This window comes from Larus michahellis, chromosome 18 (genome assembly GCF_964199755.1).
Source record: "Larus michahellis chromosome 18, bLarMic1.1, whole genome shotgun sequence".
NCBI lineage: Eukaryota > Metazoa > Chordata > Aves > Charadriiformes > Laridae > Larus > Larus michahellis.
This window is the reverse complement of record NC_133913.1, coordinates 3,379,142-3,403,486: the sequence shown is the minus strand read 5'-3', so window position 1 is coordinate 3,403,486 and position 24,345 is coordinate 3,379,142. Positions and strand designations below refer to the sequence as shown.

At 42.6% G+C, this 24,345-nt stretch overlaps 1 protein-coding gene across 9 annotated transcripts; it reads left to right on the top strand.

Annotated features, from left to right (window-relative positions):
* Positions 1–561: 561 nt before the first annotated feature.
* Positions 562–23,938, top strand: MPP3 (MAGUK p55 scaffold protein 3). Of its 9 annotated transcripts, none has more exons than XM_074562395.1 (19): positions 664–799; positions 3,664–3,774; positions 5,371–5,489; positions 6,000–6,077; positions 7,676–7,756; positions 8,315–8,452; positions 9,422–9,503; positions 10,148–10,233; positions 11,717–11,791; positions 12,826–13,022; positions 13,897–13,961; positions 15,165–15,185; positions 15,992–16,033; positions 16,461–16,625; positions 17,350–17,430; positions 18,840–18,933; positions 19,770–19,878; positions 21,308–21,430; positions 22,351–23,938. In XM_074562395.1, the coding sequence occupies exons 2-19, from the start codon at positions 3,750–3,752 to the stop codon at positions 22,528–22,530; spliced, it is 1,761 nt and encodes a 586-aa protein (XP_074418496.1). In that variant the 5' UTR covers positions 664–799; positions 3,664–3,749; the 3' UTR covers positions 22,531–23,938. The 9 variants fall into 9 exon arrangements, with proteins under 9 accessions (XP_074418489.1, XP_074418491.1, XP_074418488.1 ...); XM_074562391.1 differs by having other exon boundaries at positions 22,348–23,938; XM_074562392.1 differs by lacking the exon at positions 664–799 and adding an exon at positions 977–1,104 and having other exon boundaries at positions 22,348–23,938.
* Positions 23,939–24,345: the final 407 nt, after the last annotated feature.

The following is a 24,345-nucleotide window of genomic DNA, read 5'->3' as shown; positions in this document are numbered from 1 at the left end:
TTGAATACTGCTTTTTGTCTTTATGGCCTGGATCGCTTCTCGTGCGTGCCCTGCCCGCTGTCCTATGCGATCAGCCTGGGAGCTCCTGCTGCCTTGTTGACTGGCCGCCAAACATCCACCAGCGCGATTTGCCCCCCCAAGTATTTTTGTGCATGCTCCAACACCAAGTCCCCCCTCGTGGGATGACTTCTCCTATAAAAAAAATAACCCAGAAAGCCACCGCAGTGTCCTCCTTCAGGTCTCCCAACGCCACAGCACACCTGACAGCAGCCGTGGGACCAGGACGGCCTGGTCTTGGTCCATCACCGAGACTCGCTCCCCAAGGCTGCCTTCAGACACGGGGCTCTGCAGCCCGGGCGGCGCAGAGCAGGCCGAGGCCCGCACACCGCCCCGCCGACCGCCCGAGCTGCCCCGGAGCCCCTCACGGGAAAGCCCCGGCCGGCGCCGCCACCGCCACCTCGAGGGCGAAACCCCGGGCCGGCGGTGGCCGTCGCCAGGCTCGACGGTGGCGCTGCCGCTCCCACTCTACGCTGCGGTTACGCGGCGAATCCCCAGCGGTGCGCGACGAGCCAGGCTGGCTCCAGCCCGCCCCGCTCCCGGCGTAGTCTCCCGCTCGGCCCCGGGCAGGTCGGGGGAGGGGGAGGAGGGAGGCGGCGCGTAGGACGGCTCTGAGGGCGCATGAGCGAGGCGCGCAGCGGGCTACGGGGACGCGAGCGCCCGGGAGCTGCTCTGTGGGCCTGCTGGGGCAGGCAGCCAGCACCGCAGGGGCCCGGACTTGGGCCCGAGCCCGCACCCGCAGGTAACGGTCGCCCGGCGGCAGCACTGCTCCCGAAGCGCGGCTCGGCCCTGCACCTGCAGCGGCGGCCAGGGCGGCGCCATTTTGCAGCCGGGCGGGGCGGGGCCGGGCCGGGCCGAGTTCTGACGCTGCCTTGGAGGCGCAGGCCCTGGCGGGGCGGAAGTCTGCGGGGCCGATGGGGTTTGCCTGGCAGGCTCTGCCCGATGCCGCGGAGCCGGGCCTGGCGGAAGCCCTGCGGAGTCCTCCGGGCGGCGGAGATGGGGCCGGAGAGGCGGTCGCAGAGCCCGGCCTGGCGGTTGGGGAAGCAGGTCTGGAAGAGGACGTCTCCCTGCCGGCGTGCAGGAAGGCCGGCCCGGGGCGTAACCTCGGCTCGTACCCGCGGCTGGGCCGTGAGGAGGGTCGGCCGCGCTAGCCTTGCCGGCGGCAGAGTCATCGGTGTGCCCGAGCTCGGTGGAGCGCACGGAAAGGTGCCTCCGGGGCGGGGGAGCCTGCCCGGGGGAGCGGGGCCGCCTGGCCGTGCTCCGCCCCTCGGGTCCCCGCCAGCCCCCGGGTCGGCCTGAGGGGCGCCCGGCCGAGCGCAGGCCGCCGGCCCGGCCCACGGGCGAGTCGGGCGCCTGCTGTGGGGGCCCGGGGGAAGAGCCCGTCCCCGCGGTGCCCAACAGGGAACGGTGTGCCGCCCCCTCCGTGTGCCCTTCAGCCATGGGAGCGGTCGCTTTTTAGGGCTGAAGTAGGCATAATACCCAGCGAAAGACTAGTTCGGTCAGATTTGGAAACTTTTTGTACGCAAAAGCCAAGCGAGGAGAAATCCTGTGTCGTAGCTATCAGCTATGATGTTATTAGCATGCAGATGTATTTTTCAGACCTAATCACTGGGCTGATCTCCTGGAAAGATGTTAACATTCAACTGCTTTCTCAATTTAGATCTTCCACTGCTTTGGCCGATTCATGTGGATTACAGCAGCTTTGTGTCGTATTAGGCTATGAACCACGCTAGGTTTATTTTCCAAGGTAATGGGGATATGCCAAAGCATATTATGCTTCCATTTAATCCCAGCTACAGCATCGGTTCAGTATATTTAGCCCTTTCCAAATATCAACAGTCCTTTTCCTAGGCAGGGAAGGTGGCTCAAACATTCTGTCTCAGGAACAGCTGGGCAAGGATATGGGTGAAGAATGAATTATGGTTTAGGGTGGATGTTTTTAAAGAGGAAAATTGTATTTGAGCCTATTTATACTACAGGGATGAAAGCAGAGATTCGTGGTTTTGAGCCCCTCTTGCAAAATATCCCATGCTGGGGCTGAGTTTAATCCCTTGAAGCTAGCCCTGAGTATTGCCATGGAGCATGCTGGTGACAGGTCACTGGATATGGAATGCTTTTTGTTCTGACTGTTCATTCCAGTCAGTCCCGGCTAATGGGATTTTTACAGAACATGGGAAATGCCTCTAGGGGAATGTTTTCATAGCTGTGCCTAACTCGTCTAATTCTGGTGCTTCTGAGTTTGCTGACAGATTTCTGAGACAGGTATTTTCCAGGTTCCTGTGTAAGATGCTTTTTTTTTTTTGCTAAGAGCCTGGAAAATAACTCAGGTTTTCTTGGGTTTTGGTGCTAAAGAAGTTTGACTGTGGGAAGCACACATTCTTACAAAGACAGAGCACGCAATTAAAGTTCCCTTTCTTGATAATTAGAGAAGATTTTAAATACGTGTCAAATGAAAGGCAATAGTCAAGGAACCAGAGCAGTTGAATGAATTGCCTATACATTTCTTTCGGCATGAAGTGTGGGTGTGACATGTTTATTTCTTCAAAGCAATAGGTAATAAAAATGCTTTTGAAAGTTAATTAAATAAATGTGTAGTATATATAATACTCTTGAGTACAATCCATGCATTAGAGTGAAATTTCAACACTCTTTCAGTTCACTTGCTTAGAGAACTCAATTATGTTTTGATACCAAGGTGGACTAATTAAGCATGGCAGTAGAAAATAAGGGGTGTTAAAAACACAGGTGACTATTGAGCTTACTATCTCAGTACATTGTAGAGAAACTTGGGAAGCTAGAAAATTCTAAATTGGTACATGCTAATCTATCATTCAGTAAAAAGGTGTTTTCAGGCAGCTCATCAAAATAAAGTTGCATTAGAAAACCATCAAACTTGTGTCATGCAATCAAAATATCAGAGATTTATCTGCAAATAGAAACACAAGGAGCATCCTTTATTGCATTTAGCAAAGAGTTGGAGTGTCCCACATTTCTTCCTAACCCTTTTTGAGTGCTGTTACGGTTGGGTTTTTTCTGCAAGCATTACTCTGATGAATTTTATGAACGTGAATGAAATTTTAAATGCCCCGGAACACGCAAAGTGTTTCGTCTCGGACTGGTGATTATAGGCATAGGTTCAGTTTTGCAGTTTGAGCTGAAATTGTGCTGGAGTCATTTGCTCACGGTGACAAGAAAAGTCAGCAATAAAAGCATCTAATGGAATTTTTGAGCAACAAAAGCAGCCTTTTTGCTATTTCTGTGCAAAGGGTATTTATCGGTGCTTTCAGACATCCATTCTGCAGCATGCTTTTTTTCTTGTCTGTCTCTTCAGACAGGTTACTAAGGCCTTCTAAAACTGTCTGTCTTGAAATTAGAATAGGGAAGCACCTGCTCTCTTCAGCATCAGCTTTATCCAAGATACCATATGGCTATTGTATAACAATATTTTTCATGTTGTTACTTGCGTAGCAGAATAACTGCAGGACTCTGCCTGATTCAGGTTAAACTGAACACTTGAGAGACATATGTACTAGGAATTTACTATTTTTACATGATTGCCTTTTTTCTCGCATGCTTGAGCTTAGATATTACCTTTGCTCATTTCAGGACTGCCTCTGAATCGCAGTCCAGAAAGAAGAAACAATCGTGTTGATTTAAGTTGAACGGTTGTCTCAAAGATTAAGAACAAAGCCATGCCAGTGCTTTCGGAAGACTCAGGTAACTAATGTGCATGCTTTCAACAGACCAGTGACCGAAATCTTAGTGTACGTGTTTCACTCTGGAAGTGAATTCAAATGGAGTTACGGAACATAGAATTAAGACAGTTCAAATAGATTCCTTAGCAATTACGTAAAAGAAAACAAAGGAAGGTGGAGTATAAAAGGTGGAAATTAATAAATTTAGTCAGATCTCAGGAAACGCCTGGTTTCATAACAATCCTAGAGCCCCTGAATATATGCTGGTAGACAGGCTCCTAAGAACAAACATGGGCCTCTCGGTATGACACTGTCTTCTACACATGCTTACTAAAGATCAGCCCTTAGACCTCTGCTGTGCTACTTCTTAATATTTTCTGAATAGGTGTTGGTAAAGTTTGTTAATATTCTTCCTTTTGACTTAAAACAACCCCGGTAATTCCATTCACGGCTTGCTAACCAGCTTCTCCAGTATGCTGCCCAGAGTGAAGTCATATACGCTGATGATACTGAGTTTTTAAAGCAGGAATGAGTTTGAGCCTCCTGGATCCACTGCACTCTAAAGTTCATGGAGAGAATAGCCTAATGAGCAGATTTTGCCTCACCTACCCCCCCAGTTTTGTTTTGTTTTTTTCTTCTTTTTTTTTTTTTGTGGTCCACCAGCAAAAACACTAGCATTTGTCTGGCCCTGTATGCTGAAAAATTGGGGTGTTGATGATTTAAGCACTTTTTAGAAAACCTACCACAATCTTTGGTTCCACTGCAGTGGAAATCTACACCAGTCCTTTCCTCCTGTGGTCAGACCTGACTTCTAAGAGCTGCCTCAGAGGCAGAAGGGGCAGGATAACACTTGTGCAACAAAGGAGGTACTTCAGTCATTTTGCGAGTCTGCTGTGGCACTTTAATAACTCAAAGTATGTTAGAGGGCAAACTGTTTTAGGAACAAAGGGTAATTAACATGAAGGGGGAAACTTCAAAAGTAATGTCTTTAAAAATATGTATTGCTTTGGTAGCTTTGGCCTTGGAATCATTGAATCAGAATCGTGTAGGTTGGAAAAGACCTTGAAGATCATTAAGTCCAACCATTAACCCAGCACTGCCAAGTCCACCACTAAACCATGTCCCTCAGCACCACATCTACACACCTTTTCAATACCTCCAGGGATGGTGACTCCACCACCTCCCTGGGCAGCCTGTTCCAATGCTTCATCCTTTCAGTGAAGAAATTTTTCCTAATATCCAATCTAAACCTCCCCTGGTGCAACCTGAAGCTGTTTCTTCTTGTCCTATTGACTGTTCCTTGGGAGAAGAGATTGACCGTCCCCGGCTACACCCTCCTTTCAGGGAGCTGTAGAGAGCGAGAAGGTCTCCCCCTCAGCCTCCTTTTCTCCAGGCTGAACAACCTCAGTTCACTCCTTAATATGATATATGTTATATTTTATGCTATGTTTGCCACTTAAGAAGGGAGCATTACAAAATGATAAGCACAAATCTCTGCAAACTTAATGATCACCAAGATGGTACCCAAATAAACGTAGTTGATGTTAAGTCTGCAATAGTAGATCCTGTGAGACATGCTGTCTACAAAGTTTTTGTTCTGTCTTGAATTTAAATTTAGGGTTGCATGAAACTTTGGCCCTTTTGACATCTCAGCTAAGACCCGATTCAAATCATAAAGAGGAAATGGGATTCCTTAGGGACGTCTTCAGTGAAAAGAGTCTCAGCTACTTGATGAAGGTAAAAGTTCATTTATGAACATACATTTTTCCTTACAGGTTACTTATTCTCTCTTCCCTTGATTTATCAACTGTTTACTTTGCCAAAGCTTTTTTTTTTTTGGTAGAATTCTTTACTGACCAAAGCATGTATTTATTTAAGCACAAATATAAAGAACATTCATTGACGATTAGCATATTTTGTTCAGAAAAACCATTTCTGCCTTGATTGCCAAAATGCAGATACAGTGCCCCGTACCTAAAAAGCGGTGTGAGATGGCTTAATTTTTTCCCTTATGCTGCTGAAGTCTTAACAGATTCACTGGCTGTCGCTGAAACTAGCACAAGCAAAAAGAAAACAAAGAGACTCCTAAACAAAACAAAAGTAACCCCAAGAGAGATTATTTTTCTGACACTTACCTCAGAAAAATTAGATTCCTTAAATATAAAAATATTCCAGCATGCGCATATTTAGGAAGTTTTGTATGTGTTTTGTATCTCTGTAGTAATATACTTGAATAATTTTTTCCAGATTCATGAAAAACTCCGTCATTATGAAAGGCAGAGTCCAACTCCTGTTTTACATAGTGCAGCAGGATTAGTTGAAGATGTGAGTAAAAATTCTTGTCTCCTTGTTTTCCTACTATTTAAGTCAGCTTTTCTAACACATCAAAGCTTTGCAATTGCGCTGTATGTGTACATATTTCGCATCTTCCCCAGCTGCCTTTGGAATCTGTTGGCTAGTCTCACTCATGATTGATCAAGGAAATGAGAGCTCAAAAAATATCATGTCATTAAATGTCCAGTGAAGACAGAAACAGGCAGGTAGAACGGAAGGATGCTTTTAATGGCCTTCGTAAGGGAGAGGCTGCAAAAAGCATTCAGTCCGTTCTCGGCGTAGACTATCCCAGCTAAGCATTCAGTCTTAAGGACTGAAATCCATCACAACTCAAGCAGCATTGCTGTTCACATAGAATAGTTTGGGTTGGAAGGGACCTCAAAACATCATCTAGTCTAACCTTTCACTGGGTCAGGTTGCTCAAAGCCGTGTCCAACCTGACTTTGAGCATTTCCAGTGGTGGGGTATCCACAACTTCTCCGGGCAACCTGTTCCAGCACCTCGCCACCCTCTGAGTAAAAAAATTCTTCCTCATATCCAATCTAAATCTGCTCTCTTTGTTTAAAACTGCTGCCCCTTGTCCTATCGCTACAGGCCTTCATAAAGAGCTTTTCTCCATCTTTCTTTTAAGCCCCCTTTATGTATTGAGAGGTAGCAATAATGTCTCCCTGGAGCTACTCTTCTTCTGGCTGAACAACCCCATCTCTCTCAGCCTGTCCCCAGAGCAGAGGTGCCCCATCCTTGGATCACGTCATGGTTTGGGCCAGACTGGCCAGTGACGAGACAACAGATGCTCTCCCTCACCTCTCACTTGAAGGAGAAGAAGGAGACAGATCAAGAGATTTATGAGTTTAGAGAGAACTAAACTACTTAAATGAAGTATTTTCTTCTTATTTTATTAGAATCTATGATTCTATGATTCTAATAAAATAAGAAGAAAATAATGAAATAGATATAATATATACAAAACCATACCGAGCTCCCAGGATGACGTCACCAGCAGACCCTGGGGAAGTGCCAGACTGGACAACAGATGGGAGCTGGATTCCAGAACACACAGATCAGGCTCAAAGGCAGATGAACAGACAGAGTCCTCCTCAGGCATCAGCCAGTGGAGAACCCAACCCCTTCATCCGTCAGCTTTTCTACTGAGCGTGGCAGATGGGATGGAACACCCCATTGGTCAGTTTAGGTCACTTCCCCACAGGTGTGACCCCTCCACGGGGCAAACAACCGACTCAGCTGGCCCTGGTTGCCACACCAATAAGTATAAGCAAGAGCCTCTTTACGTACTGCTCCCTGGCATTAACTATGAACATAGGTCCCATCACTCCCAGAACAGTTTTCCGCACAACACAAGTGTAAAAGTAAAATAAATAGTAAAAGTAAAATAAAAATAAAATAGATGAAGAAGGTTTTATTTCTTTTAGGATTTATGCGCTATTGATTGGGGTTTTTTTTGATCTGCGCACACTACTTTGAAGGATGATAGAAGTTAGCAAACACTCAGCAGAAACACTCGCTTGCAAATATATGATCTTGTTTGGTGGACTCCTTTTGTTTTGAGGTTGTAAATTTTTATTTTAAAGGTAATAGAAGAATTGCAGACCGCACCAGTGAATAATGAAGAAAAAGAGCTACTTCAGCTGTTGTCAACACCACATCTCAGGGTAAAGAACACACCAATTCCTTTACAGAATTTACAGAATTCCTTTATGGAATTCCGATAGACTGTTTTTTAATGGAAAAGGTACATTGGAGAGTCCCTAAGAGAAAGGAGAAACCTCCTACAAACTGTAGTTCTATTCCAGTGTGATTTCCTGCGCAGGCTTTAGGATGCCAAGGGGGTTGAGAAGACACAGTGTAGGCCTTTCAGGCGTAATGCACCACCTTGTCTTCCCTCCGTAATATTTTCTGAGGAAGCAGAAAAGAAAAGGATGCCCTTTCTCAACTTCTTGCTTTCCATACTCCACCTCCATTCTGTAAGTTTATTTAGGCTGAGCTTTGTTGTTGCCTAGATTTACTTTAAAATATCAGCATATATATATACACACACACACACACATATATAGTTTACATGATGGGTAAGATAAATGCTAAATCTTTTGGGAGGGATTTATGGTGATGTTAGGAAGGGGGAGATTTGTTTGCTTTATTGTTGGAAACACGAGAACTGGAAACTGTAATATTACCCCATTACATTACTGTTTCTTATTTCCTTTATGCAGGCAATGCTCGTAGTACATGACACTGTAGCACAGAAGAACTTTGACCCAGTCCTTCCACCTCTACCCGATAACTTTGATGATGATTTTGATGAGGAATCAGTGAAAATAGTTCGGCTAGTGAAAAATAAAGAACCCTTGGTACATATAAGATAACCCATCTCTAGTCGTAAAACTCTCTAGTGCAAAAGCGTTACTGTGAGTATGGAGGAGATACTTGAAGATGTCGTCAAATAGTCTGCAAAAGCTAGGAGTGTTCTGAAGCTAGTAAAATAACGTTAAAAGAAAACTTTGATAAATACACCTTCACGATTTTGCGTGACACGCTTTATAGGCATAGGTTTATAATGCCAGTTAACGCAGAGAATGTCATCTGTGAGGAAACTGCGTATGTTGGAACAACTACGCTTATTATACATATTAATTCTTTTCATATTGTAGCTAACATTCAAGTGATTAATACCTTCATTTGCATGAAAGTCAGTGATGTGTGGTAACAGTATGTTTGATAGCTGTATGTAAACGTTATATTGACAAGGTACTAATTTTATACAAATGCAAATGGAAGAATTGATTTCCTAAGAAAAAACAATTGCATCAGGGAAGAAACCTGCAAATGTGCGCTTTGTATATGACAGTATGTCATAGAAGAGAGCAGTGGCTTAACTCCTGATTAAAGCTTTATATTGCCAGCAGAGGTAGGAAAATTAAAAAAAAAAAAAGAAAATCTAATGACTTGGCTGTCCTTGGTTTTATATGGAAAAGTGCTGGCTGTATTGTATAAAGATTCAAAATACACGTAGAGAAAGCTTGTAAGAAATTCTGTTTTGCACACTTGAGCGACTTTGATCACCAGAATGTAGGGAGCGTGAGCACTCGGCAAAATGAGCAGAAAGGAAGGTGTGCACCTTCCCACGATCGCGTGACACAGGCACAGGCAAGTTGAATAGTGACGAAAATTGGCAAGGAAGAGGACAAAATTTACAGAGCAAATTAATTCTGGTTTAAAAGACATGTTAGCTTACATGTTATTTCACCTCTCGCTGTATTCAAAGCTAATTTCCTGTGATGGTTTCTTGGGGGGGCTGAGGGGTGTGTGTTTTATTTCAGGGAGCGACCATCAGAAGAGATGAGCATACAGGAGCTGTGATTGTAGCAAGGATCATGAGAGGTGGTGCAGCTGATCGCAGTGGTAAGTTTCTGAAGAAAAGAGGATTTAAAACTGCATTTGTAAACTGTTCTAAAATTTCCAGAATTACGCATGCATACATGTACTGTATGCACATACCTAGAGTGATCATCTTTAAATCTGATGGTTATTAATTCCAAAATGTCCTTTAGACGCGAGTGTTTAATATATGTATAGACTGTTTTGTAAAAAAAAAAAGATAACAGCTTATCGAAATCTTAATAGGCAACTGTTAAATGTCAAGTCTAACATTCTTTTGGGACTGCGTCGTGTTGATCTGTCAGTTGCTGGCCATATCATTCCTGCCTTTACAGTCAGCAGCGCGTCTTCTGACTCTACAAGATTTGGTCATCCTCGTGAAACTATTCCACGTTTGCATTCTTAGTGATTATCCAAATATAGAGGCAGTGATTTTCCAGAGTATCTTGCCACATGTTCTCTATCTCCTCGCTGGTCTCCTGTGAGACTGTGCTGCATGAAAAAATGGAATAAGGGCAGGAGGCTTCAGAGCACGTTGCCAAGAGAGGCACTCCATTAAGCTGGGGGAGGGAGGAGAGGAGGTACGTGCTGTTGACTTAGGTCGGACATCAGAGGAGTGGTGCTTTCCAGTCTGTAGACTTACTTTAATTTACTTACCGTCTTTTCAGGTCTTGTCCATGTTGGAGATGAACTAAGAGAAGTCAATGGTATTACTGTGCTTCACAAACGACCGGAAGAAATAAGTCAGATTTTGGTCTGCACCGATTTTCATTTCAAAATCTTTTCTGTTGAATGATCTAGTAATTACAATAGATGATGAAATGTAACCGTGAGTTTAAAATATATAGAGAGAGCTAAAAGATGCAATCCCTACTTGTCTTTGCATTAAGAGTTTTTCTTCTACCAGTGGATTAGTCTCCTTTTGACGTCAGAAACTTCTGCGAACTGAGTCGCTACCAAGTAAGATAGAAAGTCACATATTGCTCTGTCAAGAACTTCCCTTTCATGTTTTGTGTATGACAGGCAAATTGCAAATTAAAAGTGCATTCCTAGAAGATAAGCGGTTTATTCATAATACATATGTTGGGAAGCTGAAGAAAGTCTGGGCTATGTGTTCCGTAGAGCTGTCAGTCTGTTCGTTACCAGCAGATTCCTGGCGACATTAGCAAATTCTTCCTTCAAGCTTCTCTAACGTTAATGCCCACAAATCTTAGTAACTCTTTTTAAACCTCCACATCTGTGGTCAGCATTGCAGAAAGTGTCATAGCTCTTGAGCTTATTTATCTCTGACTCCCCTCTTGTGGCTCGGTTGCCCCTTGTCCTGGTGTGGAGTGGAGTTAGGGACGCAGTAAGAAGAATGGCAACACTAGGAGACTGACGTATCTGGCATCTGTTCCATCACCTAATTTAAATTTAGACCAAAATAATCCTGAGTAAGGAGTATGACTGCTTTTAACTTGGGGTAGGAGGATCAAAATCATATTTTGAAATACTGTGTAAAGTTTTGTTGGTGGGGACCCTGGGACGCTATTCCTCTGTCCCGTTTTAAATGCCTGCAATGTAAAAGTTTCGTTTTCACAGTTTGTTCTTTGAGGAAGAGCTACAAAAGTTTGTCCAAGCTGATTGTCCAGGTTTCCTTTTTAATCTGTGCAGAATAGCAGGCTTCTCTAGTTCATCTCATCCAAAATAAGGCGTCTAAAATAGATCAAATACACCTCTTCTAGATTTCCAAAGCACCTAGAAGGGCTTTTTAATTTACTAGCAAAGATTTGTAGAGTGAAAGTAGATTTTTACTTTGTAGATGTTTACATTTCACCCTAACCGAGTTAGCCACTACATGGGAAGATATAGTAATATTTTTCAAAGGACCATTTTAAAATACTTAGTCTGCAAAAACTTAAGTTAATGTCATACTAAAAGCCACAGAAGTATTTAGTGCCCTGTGAACTGTAATCCAGAAATTAATGTAGTTGCTAAACGCAAATGAAGGAATTTTAACGCGGGTCTTAGTATGTTCTAGCCAAGTAGATACTTTGGATGCCTCCATGCAGAAGACACTGTTGTGGAGGATTCATGGAACATCATGATAACCTCTGTAATGAAGTTAAATAATGGATTAGCTTGGCCTATTAAAATTCAGAGAAGAGACAGACACTAGCTCCTAAACTGGAACTTGAATAGTCTGCATTGTGTCCTTGTCCTGTTTTCAAAGTGAAAAACATTTCTCTCCTTCTCAGGCTCAGTCTCAGGGATCGATAACATTAAAAATAATTCCAGCCATCAAAGAAGAAGATCGTCTAAAGGACAGCAAGGTACGCAACTTAGTGAAATACTGAAGCACGCTTTTTCATATTTACACAATCTGGCATCTCTATAAAGGCAAGATTATTGCTGTTTCAGTGAGGAGTGCCCTGGACCCATAATTGAACTAAAAAGGTAGTAGAGCACTTTCTTGTTGTAAAATGCAGTGCCTTTTTATTCAGTAGAATTACTTAGATGACTTCTCTCTTCATTGGCTGCACGCGTTCTTTCATAGCATTTCTGAAATCTGGTCTCTTTTTGTTCACGTAATTAAACTTGGTGTTCCCTGCCGGTCTCCTCTTACCGTGACAGCTGCTATCTGTGCCTTATCTCTGGGCATATTGCCACTTGCTTGATTCAGAGCAGACCTGTTTGCACACAGAGCGACATTCATCATTTGACCCCGTGAAACATCAAACATCAGCGTGCCTCTGCGAGTGCTTCATTTGTCCTCCTTGATCGGCAATGGCTTACTGTTCCATGGGTCCCTTCCAGGATTCCTTTGTCAGCCTCTATTTCTGCTGCCCTCCTCTCAGTTGCCGAATTTTTCCTTGAAGCCCCACAAATCGCTTTTAAAAGTAGTTCTACTGCGGTGTGTTAAATAGTGGTAAGATACAAATCCGAAGTTGGATAGTAGATTTTGATGCATTAAAGGAACATTTTAAGGACAGTCTTTATAATCAGGCAGCTTTGCCATAAATCCCTTTTTTTTGTTTTCTCCCTTCCCTCGATTTTTTTCCTTTTTTGTTGCATTTTGTACTTACATAGGCTGTGAATTGGGTTTCTTGAGACTTTGATCTTTGTATCTCATGTTCCACAATGCCAATCCACAATGACTAGGTACGTGCTTGAAAGTTAGTTTATTTTTCTGCGTCAGTCAGTCAAAATGCAGCAGATTGCTAGCTTTCAGTATTTTTGAGTATCCTAAAGCGTAGAGGAGAGATGAAGTATACAGTTAGCAGTATAAGCATTGGGGAAGCCTTTCAAAGGTAACTTGAAACTCCAAATAGGACAAGAAGAAAGGATGTTTTACTTTCTTTTAAAGGTGTTTATGAGGGCGCTTTTCTGCTATAATCCCAAAGAAGACAGAGCCATTCCCTGCCAGGAGGCTGGGCTGCCGTTTAAGAGACGACACGTCCTCGAAGTTGTAAGCCAAGATGATCCCACGTGGTGGCAAGCAAAGCGTGTCGGTGATACCAACCTCAGAGCAGGCTTGATCCCCTCAAAACAGTTCCAAGAAAGGTTTGTCAATGAAGATTACAGAATTTTTTTTTCACACGTGTAGTGTCACACTGTTTTTTGCTGCTTTTTTTCCCCAGGAAATGAAGGGCAGGATCATGCCATGGTGAATACCAGATGCTTAGAGGAAAGTACTAAAAATCTCCATCTTCTCCAATTATACAATGCACTTCTTAGCTTTCCTTGGCTAGTTTGCCATTGACGTGCTTTGTAGCGGGAAGACAGAAGCACTTGCTGAACAAACACGTATGAAATGAAATGTGGAATATCAGTCTCTTGACCCTCTTCTAAAGCAAAAATATCCCTCAAGTCTTGTATTTACAGTACAGAAGTCTTATATTTAAGAAGGAATCTGATTTTAGGCCACTGTTCTTATTGTCTGATTCTTACTACAAATTACTGGGTGTATCCGCTTTGGACTGTAGGTGTTGCGAAGGTGGGGGTCTCTTGTGGCAGACAGGAATTTTGCCCATCCTTTGTAAAAGTGGCAAAGAGAAGTTGGATTCTCAGCAGGAACGGAACAGAATAGAATAGTTGTTGTTTTCCTAATCTTGCAAAAAACATTGGGTGGGGGAAAGGAAATTAAAAAAAAAAAAAATTACATTGATAAAAGTAACTTGCTATTGATTTCTGTGCTCTGATGTATGAAAGCCTAAAATGTTTTAGAATCTTCTCTCTCAGTCACTTATCAGTAGCAATCTGGGACCGTCATAGTTTTAAAGAAAAAGTCTTTTAAAATGTTGAATTGGAGACGTTTTATATTTTTCAAGGAAAAGCACTATTGCATTCTTTATTTTCAATGCTATGTGTGTAACATGCTGTACGTTCTTTATAATTCTGAGCTTACATGGCTAAAATGCAGTTATTCTCTATTTAGACGATTGATTTACAGAAGAACAATAGGCACCCTGCAGAATCCCAGAACTGTGAAGAAACCGTTGTGTAAGTCTGTTCTGTTCCTTCAGTGATGTCTTAGTTGATACCAACTTCTCACTATTTTTCTGTTATTTCAGTAATGATGTGTTGGAATATGTTTTGTGGAATCTGTCATTCATTGATTTGCATGGACACAAGCTGCCACGTGAGAGGATTTGAGTTTGAGCTTTATCCAGTGTTGCTAGTGCCTTTTGTTTTCAAAAAACATGGCTGTCCCTCTCTTCCTACTTTCCAGAATGTGAGGCCTTACATATTGTTTAGACGCTTTAAAATTTGCTAGGGTTCACATTCTTTCCTGCGGTTTGGAAGTTGAGAGCTGCAAAAGTAACGCAATGCACACTTCTTGAAATTCTTACGTAAGCGCGTGAAATGACACTAAGCTCGTATGGAAATAAACTATAGCTTTAAGGAGGATAAAAATCACTGGAGCTGGCAATAGCATCTGCATTTCAGGCTTAGCGTTACAGCGCAGGTCTTAAGCAGGCTTTAAAGTGATTTTTGTTTGCAGCTCCAAAGCCTCTGTCAGCGAATTATTCGCACAAAAACTGCTTCTTGGGATGAAATTGTTAGGCAGTGATGGAAGGCAGAAGGCATTCTGTAGTATCCCAGAACTGAGTGTTCCTGTTGCTCTTGGGTACTCCGGCACGGCTGTTACTGATGTGTGGGGGCAGCCCTGTGACCGTGCGAAGCCAGACGTTGTGCTAGGAGTGCCGGCCTCCCGTAGACTAGGAATCGGGAAATCGTCCATCTTCAGTGATAGAAGTGCACTTCTGACGCGTGTTGCATGGCACGTCTCACGAAGAGATACAGGTGTTCTTACGGACATACAGGTATTCTTTTGCAACAAAGAGGAGGGAAGGTGCTCAAGCAAATTATAAAAATAGTATTACTGACTTAAATTAAGTTTTTCCAAAGCAGTTTCCATTACATTCAGTGTTAGGAGGCATGTAATGAGGATTGGTACTTAGGCTTTTTGTCAGCTGTTCTCAAGACAATTAAGCTGATAACTGGTTATAATACTAAATTTTAGCCAAAAAAAGGTCCCTAATCAGTTGATAAGGGTCCGTTACTGCATTATTTTTTTAAGATAGAAAAGCCTGTTAAGCAAATCAGACCAGAAGGACCTTCCTTGCCGTTCTCTCTAATTTTACTCAATTATTTGCCAGTGTTTTAATATCATACCAACTCTGCCTTTCATGCTAACTACAGATGATCAGTCTTCTGATAAAGGTAGGTACAACCAATGCATTTTCTAAAATACTTGCTAAGCTCCCAAGCAAAGGCAATAGTAGATATAACGTGTTCCTACAGGAGTTTCTTCCTGTGTTACTGTTGAAACTAATTTAATTTGGATTGATGACTTAGGTAATGATAACTTCCAAATTTACTCCTGATTCAAGAGAAAAGATTTGTGTCTTCTGGTATGCATTTACATGTTCTGTAGGTTTCCGAGTGAGGTTGATAGAGTTGCAAGTTAAATGCAGTCTTTGTGTCTGGTATTTTTTTAAAAATAAAGAAATATTGGGGTTTAACATTTTAGAGCGCCTGTATCAATCCAAATTGATTTTTCTTCACTGTTCCTTTGGACTGTTTTCTGTCTTATTTTCATTATGAGCGACTGTGTTGGGCTCATGCTGTTTATATGTCGCTGTACCACGCGCCTTGCCAAATATCAGGTATTTTCTGTTGAATTCTGCATGCTGTGATTTTTTTCACATTGCAAATGCTTCCTGAGAATAATATTCCGAGTATTGGTATTCCATAAACTTCAGTCAAAGTACTAATCACATTCTATAATTAACCGGCGGTAACTGGTATACCCTATCGAAGCGCGAGTGTGAAACTAGAGCCTACCTTCAACAACAGAAAATAGCTCTGATCTTAGCTGTGGAAATAACGCAGGATATAAAACTTCTCCTCCCCTGGCCAATGCGCCAGACTCGTGTCGCAGGCACTGTTTAAGGTATTTCCCTGCTCCCGTCTCACTCTCTCCTTCCCTGTGCCCTTACCCCCGCCCCCCTTTTCTTCATTTACAGAAGACTGTGACTGTGAAGGATATTTCAACGGACAGTACATAGGTGAGAAACCAAAATCTCTTTCCTCTTTCCCAACATCCCCCCGCAAAAAAACAACCAAGCAAAGAAAAAAATCCAAATCCCCCCCACATTAAAAAACTAGCTTATTTACATTAGAATTAATTACTCATACATTAATAAACTAGATTATCTCTGGGCATAGGCAGAGTTGGACGTTGGCATAGCCAACACTTGGCAACTCAAGGTGATGCGAGGGGTTTTATATTATACATTTGGCGCTTGGTTTTCTACCTGATATGCAAATTTTTCATCTGTGAGATTAGCGTATGTGCACTGGCTTGATTATAAAAAAAAATTTGTGAGAGTAACTCATATTCGAAGACAGAATAACTTCTAGTTGAACAAGCTTGAAAATTTAGAGAAGTTTATCGATAACATGGTTTAATATATCTTTTGTTTTCCTCTGCAGCTGGCTTACGCAGGAGCTTTAGATTAAGTCGTAAAGAGAAGGAGAACAACCTGAATGAAGGAAAGCAAGCAGAGCAGGCAGACGCAGCGGAGTTCCTAACGTACGAAGAAGTCACAAAATACCAGCAGCAGCCTGGTGAACAGCAGAGGCTGGTGGTTTTGATTGGTAAGATACACAATTGGCTCAAAGTTTTTCACGTGTCTCCCTCTTCTCTTATCACCTGCATTCCAAGAGGCTTTCTTGAGGTGTTTGGTTTGGGGTTTTGTGGTTCTGGTGGTTTTTTTAAAGGTTTCTCTGGTTTTGATCAGGAGTTGTCCTCTTCTTTTAAATTACCTTTAAAAAAACAACCAAACAAAAAACCCCAGCCAAACTCACCAAATCCTTCTAAAAACCTAATCCTTCTCCAATGCAAACTATTCTATGAAAAACAACGACGCGGGACCATTTCCCATTTTTCCGATTGACTTTCCATTGGTTCTGACTCAAGCATGTGCATAGTTACGCTGTCAGAACAATTGATGAAAAGGTAGATATAATTATCTAATAAAATCTTGCATGCAGTTTTAATTCCGCGTGCTTAACAGCTTTGCGTTGAGCCAGTTTCACAAGTTGTCATAGAAATCAAGGGTGTCTGACAAAACTGCCTGCTAAGATTACAGATTTTCTGACCTAGTGCCTGACAAATGTTTGTCCGCCAGCTGTTCAAGGATTCAGTTTGTTCCTGATAACGTTCTTCAAAGCAGAACGTGGCAGGTCATGAGATCCCTCATGTCCAGGTTTCTTCAGGCACACTCCTGTATCATACTATTTGTGGGAAATCGATATTACTTATTCTCTTTGCGGTATTTCATTCCACACAGAAATCTGTCAGTCAGTTGTGTTTTATTAGGTTGTTTGGGGGCCAAATTAAGTGAGCTCAAGCAGAAGGTTGTGTCGGAGAACCCCCAGGAGTATGGTGTTGCAGTTCCACGTGAGTAAAATTTACTGACTTTTGTGTGTCGCCGCTTTATTCCATAAATGCTGTGGCATACAGTAGTGCTAGCTGCATTGATTGATGAGTGGTAATTTGTGTTTGGACTATCACTTACATGCGTATTTCAGAAGTACTTCAAGTTATTTTTCTCATTGTAATATCCTATGTTTGCCCTTAGTAGCTGAATACATCACTACGTAACTTGGCACGTACGCACTTTGGAATTCTGTCAACTCAGTTGATTTTTTTGAATTGTGTTTTCCCAGGTGAGCAGTTTGCATTTACTCAGCGTCCATTAAAAAAATGAGAAGCTGAATGCAGGAAGAAGAAATAAGATTGTAAATTGCAAAAAGAACTAGTGTGAAAGCCAGTATCATAAGATTTAGCCAAAACGCTATGTATGTGTGCTTAAAAGAGGATTTTTTCTTCCGAATATCGTACCAGCTAAATTGTAAAATAAATACATAAATATAAAACAGATAGCAATAAACTAAGTCAAAATTCTCACAAGATTGTAAATAGTTGATTTGTATGTCTAGGCTGTTCAAACAAGCCCGTCACAGTGATAGAGAAATTAGTGATTCTGGTCCGTGTTTGTGGTGAGGGTTACACTGAAATTTTTTTGCTGGATTGTTTTCCAAAAAAAGGTTAGACAAAAAAAAAATAAATCCATCAATATTTGTATTCCCCAACGAGCTTTTTGCAAACCAAAAAATTAACACTGAGGGCACTATTCATATGTTATTTAAGACCTTCAATAAACATCAGTCGGGCAGACATTCAGTTACTTAGCGGTAGAACTCAAATGGGTTATTTTTACTCAAATTTAAACACGTACACAAAAAATAGCAGACATCACTTCTATGGTCAGGCGTAGATCTGTAGAATGATCACCAAAGCTTCTCCTACAGTAATAACAATTATTAAAAGAAATTACAACATCAAAGGGAAGGGACACGTGTAATTATTTAAGATTCACAGTAGCGTGGGAAAACAGCCGGGGATATTCTTACTCTAAATTCAGAGGCAACAGAATAGGACTCTATATATCTCCTATTTTTATTTTCTAAGTTTTAAAGAAAATGAGAGTTCGATATTCCAAACACTTAAGAGATACTGTTTTCCGTAGGATATACTCTGCTGCTTCTACGAGGTGTAAGAATTATGCCTCCTAATTTTTGTGTTAGTTATAGCGCGCTTGGGAGCAAAACAACTTCGTTGTTGGTCTCACAATTTTTGAGATTTGAGTTTAAAACAAAATTACAATGCTTGATTTCTATTTTATGTTAATTTGGATTTGCCAGCGTGTAACTACCTTATTGGAGGTCATGAACTAAACAGAGAAGATACGGAGCCGTTTGCAAAGGCTGATCTGTCTCCTGTGTCTTGCTTCCATTCTCTTCTAGATACGACCAGATCAAAGAAAAGTCATGAGAAAGAGGGAGTAGAATATAATTTTGTCTCTAAGCAATCATTTGAGACAGATGTACAGCAAAACAAGTGAGTTAATCTTAAAATACTGGCATAATTGACTGTATTGCAGAAATATTGCTCGTTAAATCTTACATCACATGCATACCAAAATCAGGTGTAAAGTTGGACCAGCTGTACTAGAAGGGTTCCGCTTTCCAAGTGAAAAGCTCAGTCTGAACTGTTAGCATGAGCTCAGAAATTTAGTAAGAAGAAATTGAGACAGAAGACATTTAGAAACTACATAGGACTAGTAGGAGGATCATAAATTAGAATTTAAACGTGCATATAAGAAGTAGTATGCCTGGTCAGAACGGAATCTAGTGAAAGCAACAGATGCTTAATTGGGCCTACTTATTCTCCATTTCATACGATGGGTAACAAGTTTTATTCCTAAGTCCATTTTAAAGCATGTTGTAGACTGAACCCATGAATATGAAGGACTTTCTGTAAGATTGAATGTGTTTCCTGAAAGTACAGATTTTTGGCTAGTCTCCCAGAACATGGAAGAATTGGGGTCCCTTTCCTTGCCAGCTTTGTTCTATTTTCTATGAAAAACATCCTCTTTCTTCTATTAGGCTTGAACATCCGTCAACTGAATTAATGCAGATTATTCCCCTATTTGTCAGCAGTGGTGATTAGCTATTAGTGACGTGTGAAGACGACTCTTGCTACTAAGCAACGAGAAGGAAAAAAATAATAAGAAAAAAGACAAAAAAAAACCCAACTTTTTTTTTCTCCCCCCTGATGTTCCGCCCTTCTCCCCTCCCCCCATTTGACTACCGGGACTTCAGGAAAACAGCTGTCAAATGTTGTACGTTAAATATTCTTTGTGGATGGTATTTAAAAATGTATTGACTTTTCAGGTTTGTGGAACACGGAGAATACAAAGAAAATCTGTATGGTACAAGTCTTGAGGCAATCCGGTCCGTGATGGCGAAAAAGAAGGTTTGTTTGGTGGATGTGGTACCTGAAGTAAGTTCTGCAGCTTATTTTAAAGAAAGGAAATGTTTCTTACTAGGCCGCCAGCCTACGTCAGTGATGTTGTCATTTGTGGCTACTTGCTGTGCAAAGAACAACCATGCGCTCAGAACTTGTGTTTCTGACAGGCGGCCTGACTGCCAGCTGAGCGGAATGGGGCTCTTCGGGAGGCAGCGCAGCATTTAGTGTGTCAAACAGGTTCATCCTCCCCCTCTGCTCTGCCCTGGGGAGGCTGCACCTGGAGCGCTGGGTCCAGCTCTGGGCTCCCTGGTTCAAGAAGGACGGGGAACTGCTGGAGAGGGGACAGCAAAGGGCCACCGAGATGCTGAGGGGACTGGAACACCTCTCTGATGGAGAAAGGCTGAGGGATTTGGGTCTCTTCAGCCTGGAAAAAAGGCGACTGAGGGGGGACCTTATCAACACTGATAAATACTTCAAGGGGGGTGTCAGGAGGATGGGGCCAGGCTCTTCTCAGTGGTGCCCGGGGACAGGACAAGGGGTAACGGGCACAAACTTGCCCCTGGGAAGTTCCATCTCAACAGGAGGAGGAACTTCTTTGCTGTGAGGGTGGCAGAGCCCTGGCACAGGCTGCCCAGAGAGGTGGGGGAGTCTCCGTCTCTGGAGACATTCCAACCCCGCCTGGCCGCGTTCCTGTGCCACCTGCTCTGGGTGACCCTGCTCTGGCCGGGGGTTGGAGGGGATGATCTCCAGAGGGCCCTTCCAGCCCCCCCCATTCTGTGATTTACAGTTCCCAGATGTCTAGTTGATAACAGCCTAGGTGACACTTTATCAGCTCTCGCTGTGGGATGTTGCCCTTGCCGTAGCAGTAATGCGCATCACCCTCCTGGCCTGCTCAAGTCCTGGAGAGAACACTTAGAGCATGGATGGGCTTTTCATTCTTTCCTTCCTATTGCCTCCGAAGCATTACTAGCGTTGTAACCAGTCACAGCATACCTGCTCCATAATCCCTCCGTACTGGGAGTTAAATCTTTGAAATTTCAATTCGGGGTTTGTAACTGGGATACAAAAAGACTTGTAATACTACCTTAGGTGAATACCGGGTTTAATATTTCCAGTGTTTGGCCTCTTAAGCAAAGCAAACCATGACTCGCCTGCTTTTTTTTATACTTTTCCCAGTATTTTTTGCCATGTCCTTGTTCCTGGTAGTGCAGTGCACAGCCAGGCAGATGTGCAGTTAGGCCCTGCTACAGTAAGCTCACGTACTCCTGTACGCTAGCCGGGACACCGACATCAGCCTTTCTTTTGAAGAGCAAAAGGTCGCTGTGGTCAGGTGTGTGGTACACAGGACTTCACACCACCGCGGGTGTTAGTGAAACTGTTGAACCCAGCTCGCGTAGATCATTGACATATTTAAAAAAAAAAATAATTAAAAAGCGGTGTAACAAAAAACATCTGTTCACAGGCAGTAAAGCACTTGAGGACTCCCGAATTCAAGCCTTACGTTATCTTTGTGAAGCCTCTCATTCCAGAAAAGAAAAAACATGCCCTAAAATCTGCCATGTCAGAAGAAATCTCATCCCCCCTTGTAAGTATTGTAACCTTAATCTCTTCTTTTTAGACATGAAAGAAGTATTTGAGCTATCATTGGGCTATCACTGGGCTATCACAGCGTGGGGCCCTGTGCACATTTAGCCTTTCAGCTGGAACATTAGAATGGGATTTTTGACTCCCTTAGAACTTGACTATGTAAATAACATGAAGGAAAGCGCACATCTTCCACGTGGGTTTGTGTACATCGCTCAAGGCCGCAGCAGGGGAGGCTGCTACTGAACTCCGATCTACTACTAATAATTTTATATCGCTGATGAGCAGCCCCATCAAATGGTAAGGGTAGCCACCTATTCCTGGTACCTCCGGAGTGCCACCCACCCGGGCTGTTAATCACACAGACGCAAAACGCAGCACATGGGTGTCTTGCAAGGACCAAACCACGACCAACAGCAAACTGGTGATGTGTAAACGTGAACAGAAACGCTGAGAGCGCGTGTCATTACTTTGGGTAACCTGAAATTGAATTTATACACAACAACTTAGTTCACCTGGTAAATTTTCATGTAAGCCGTTAAAATTACTGAACTTGAGGACAGTGGGTCCAGCATTTCTTCTCAGCTTTTGAGGAGTATGATTTCCAGGTGTAAGGTGAGGCCGCAACTCTTAACTTCATAAAATGCAGTGTCACCATCTTACGTCCCTCCTGCAACATGTTTCTCCCCCCCCCCTTCCCTATCACCTCTTGCATTTTTGAAACAGCCTACCAAACTCCAGCAGTAGCATACCACTCCTCGATCTCCGTTGTTGTGCCTTACGCACCCTTCGCTAATGGTAGCAGCTGTTGTTCCGTTGCCTTTCAACGCAATGACTTATTACGCTAATATACTTTTAAAATGCTAGCAATTAAAAAGACGTGCTGTGAATTTCATACCATCTTCTCATGTTGGTCAGCAGGATGAAGAACAGCAAGAAATTATTAATTCAGCAGCATTCATTGAAGAGCAGTATGGCCATTTAATTGACACCGTACTGGTAAAAGAAGATCTCCAGAGTGCATGTAACCAGCTGAAAACTGTGTTAGAGAAACTAAACAAGGATTCATTTTGGGTGCCGGTCAACTGGGTTAGGTCATAGCTTGTTATCGTCCGTTTAAGGGAAAGACTGTATAAAAATGTCTTGTAAATATATGGATTGGAAGAGGGAAATATGTCAAACTCACTTCAAAACTGCTGGTCTATCTAGAAGGTAATACATAAAGACTGTAAGAAAAATTAACAAAGCCAGAAGCTGACACTGCCTTCCTGAATCGAAATCTTGACTAGCAGCTGTCATTTAAAAGTGAATACTCAAACTAAACAGATCAGTAAAAGATCGGAGTGACTTTTAGACTGTAAATAGTGAATTTTGTACAGTAAAGTTTCACAGAGGGTCCCACACTTCCAAAGCATTTCCGTAGTGCTAGGACACTGACCACCTGGAATTTTCATCTTTTGGCCACAAGTTTTGTGGCGAGAGTTAAGGCATCCGAACAAGATACGTTTCAGGAACCAGTCTTCAGCTGGGCGGGAGGGATGTCCTTTGGAGAGTGCGTACACTGTGCCAGTTACTTAAACGTTCAGCTGGCTGCCAGGCCAGCAAAACATGTTTCCCTCCCCTCGGGATCATTAGCTGCAAATCCTTTCCAATTAGGCACTAAAACTAGGCCAGTTATATTAGTTGTATATATTTTAGTGGCTGAGGATGGGTTTGGTTTTTTTTTTTATGTCCATCCCACATTTCCCCAGGCTTCCAAGTTGTCTTGCACAGGCACGAGCCTGCTCAGCCATAGCTTACGCTCACTTTCCCGATCTCCTCCTACTGACGCAGGACAAATGTTAAACAACCTGTGAACACACCTGCGTGACTCCCCAGCTCATAAACCAGAGGCATTTTTTAGCCTACGTGAAAATAACTGCCTCTTTGAAACAGGACTTTTAAGCAGCTTATTTTCTACAAGACGTCTTTGCAAAAGCCACCCGATGGGATACCACCTTGACACCAACGGAGTAGCTTCAAAAAGGCCGCTAAAAGGAGGAGGCTGAAGTACCGAGTAGCCGAGCCACAGCTCCCAGTCATCACCCTTCCAGCACTTACGATTACCTTTGTTCTAAATCGAGTAAAGGCTTCCAGAGCATCTAATCGGTCACATCAAGTCCCGAAGAAGAAATCTTAACTGTTAAAGGACTTCGTACGTATTTCAGGATGAATATCCAAGATTTTTAGATGGGTGTCAATAAGAAAACACAGAGAGATGATTCTGGAAGCGCCTTGCTTTATAATTATTTGAAAAAAAATTGAGTATTGTACAGGTGCATGTTAGCTGAAACGAGTTTCTGTTTCCCATTGCCTGCTGAGGTCTCATCTTTCCTGTGTGCTGTGCCCTTTGACAGGATCCATTGGTGCACCAGTCCCAGTCCTTGCATCTTAACAGTATGGTGTTATTCTTGTTCCACCGCATTTAGCAAAACTACCACCATTGCATATTAAAAGCATCTCTCTTACATACCAGTGTCACCAATGACTTATTAGCATTCTCAGCCAAGTCTTCTGTAGGAGAATATATAACACTATTTGTTAATATGGACCGTACCTTCTACCTCCTGCCTGAGAATACGCCACAGGTTATCTTAGTGATACCTACAGATTTTTAATACATATATTAATGATCAGTCATCATTGCCTTTTTCTAAACAATAAAAATTAGCGCTTTTTTTTGGTATTAAAGACATCTTAGTTTGTCTAGAATGGGACACGAAGCACGTAAGTTCAAAAAACACCCATCATCAGGTACCTTTTACAACCAGGTACCCCAGATACCTCACATTTGGGGTATTAATGCACTGAAATACTACTTTGTTTTGCCCTTTCAGATAGTATAGAAAAACGTGTAGAGAAGCTGAGGAGGAACAA

What these genes read in the sequence shown, in the direction of transcription:
- MPP3 (XM_074562386.1), top strand. Translation starts at nt 679, where the DNA reads ATGAGCGAGGCGCGCAGCGGGCTACGGGGACGCGAGCGCCCGGGAGCT. An exon ending in TGAAAAATAAAGAACCCTTG is followed by an intron (nt 8,453 to 9,421) that starts GTACATATAAGA and finishes GTTTTATTTCAG; the next exon opens with GGAGCGACCATCAGAAGAGA. An exon ending in GAGGCTGGTGGTTTTGATTG is followed by an intron (nt 16,626 to 17,349) that starts GTAAGATACACA and finishes GTGTTTTATTAG; the next exon opens with GTTGTTTGGGGGCCAAATTA.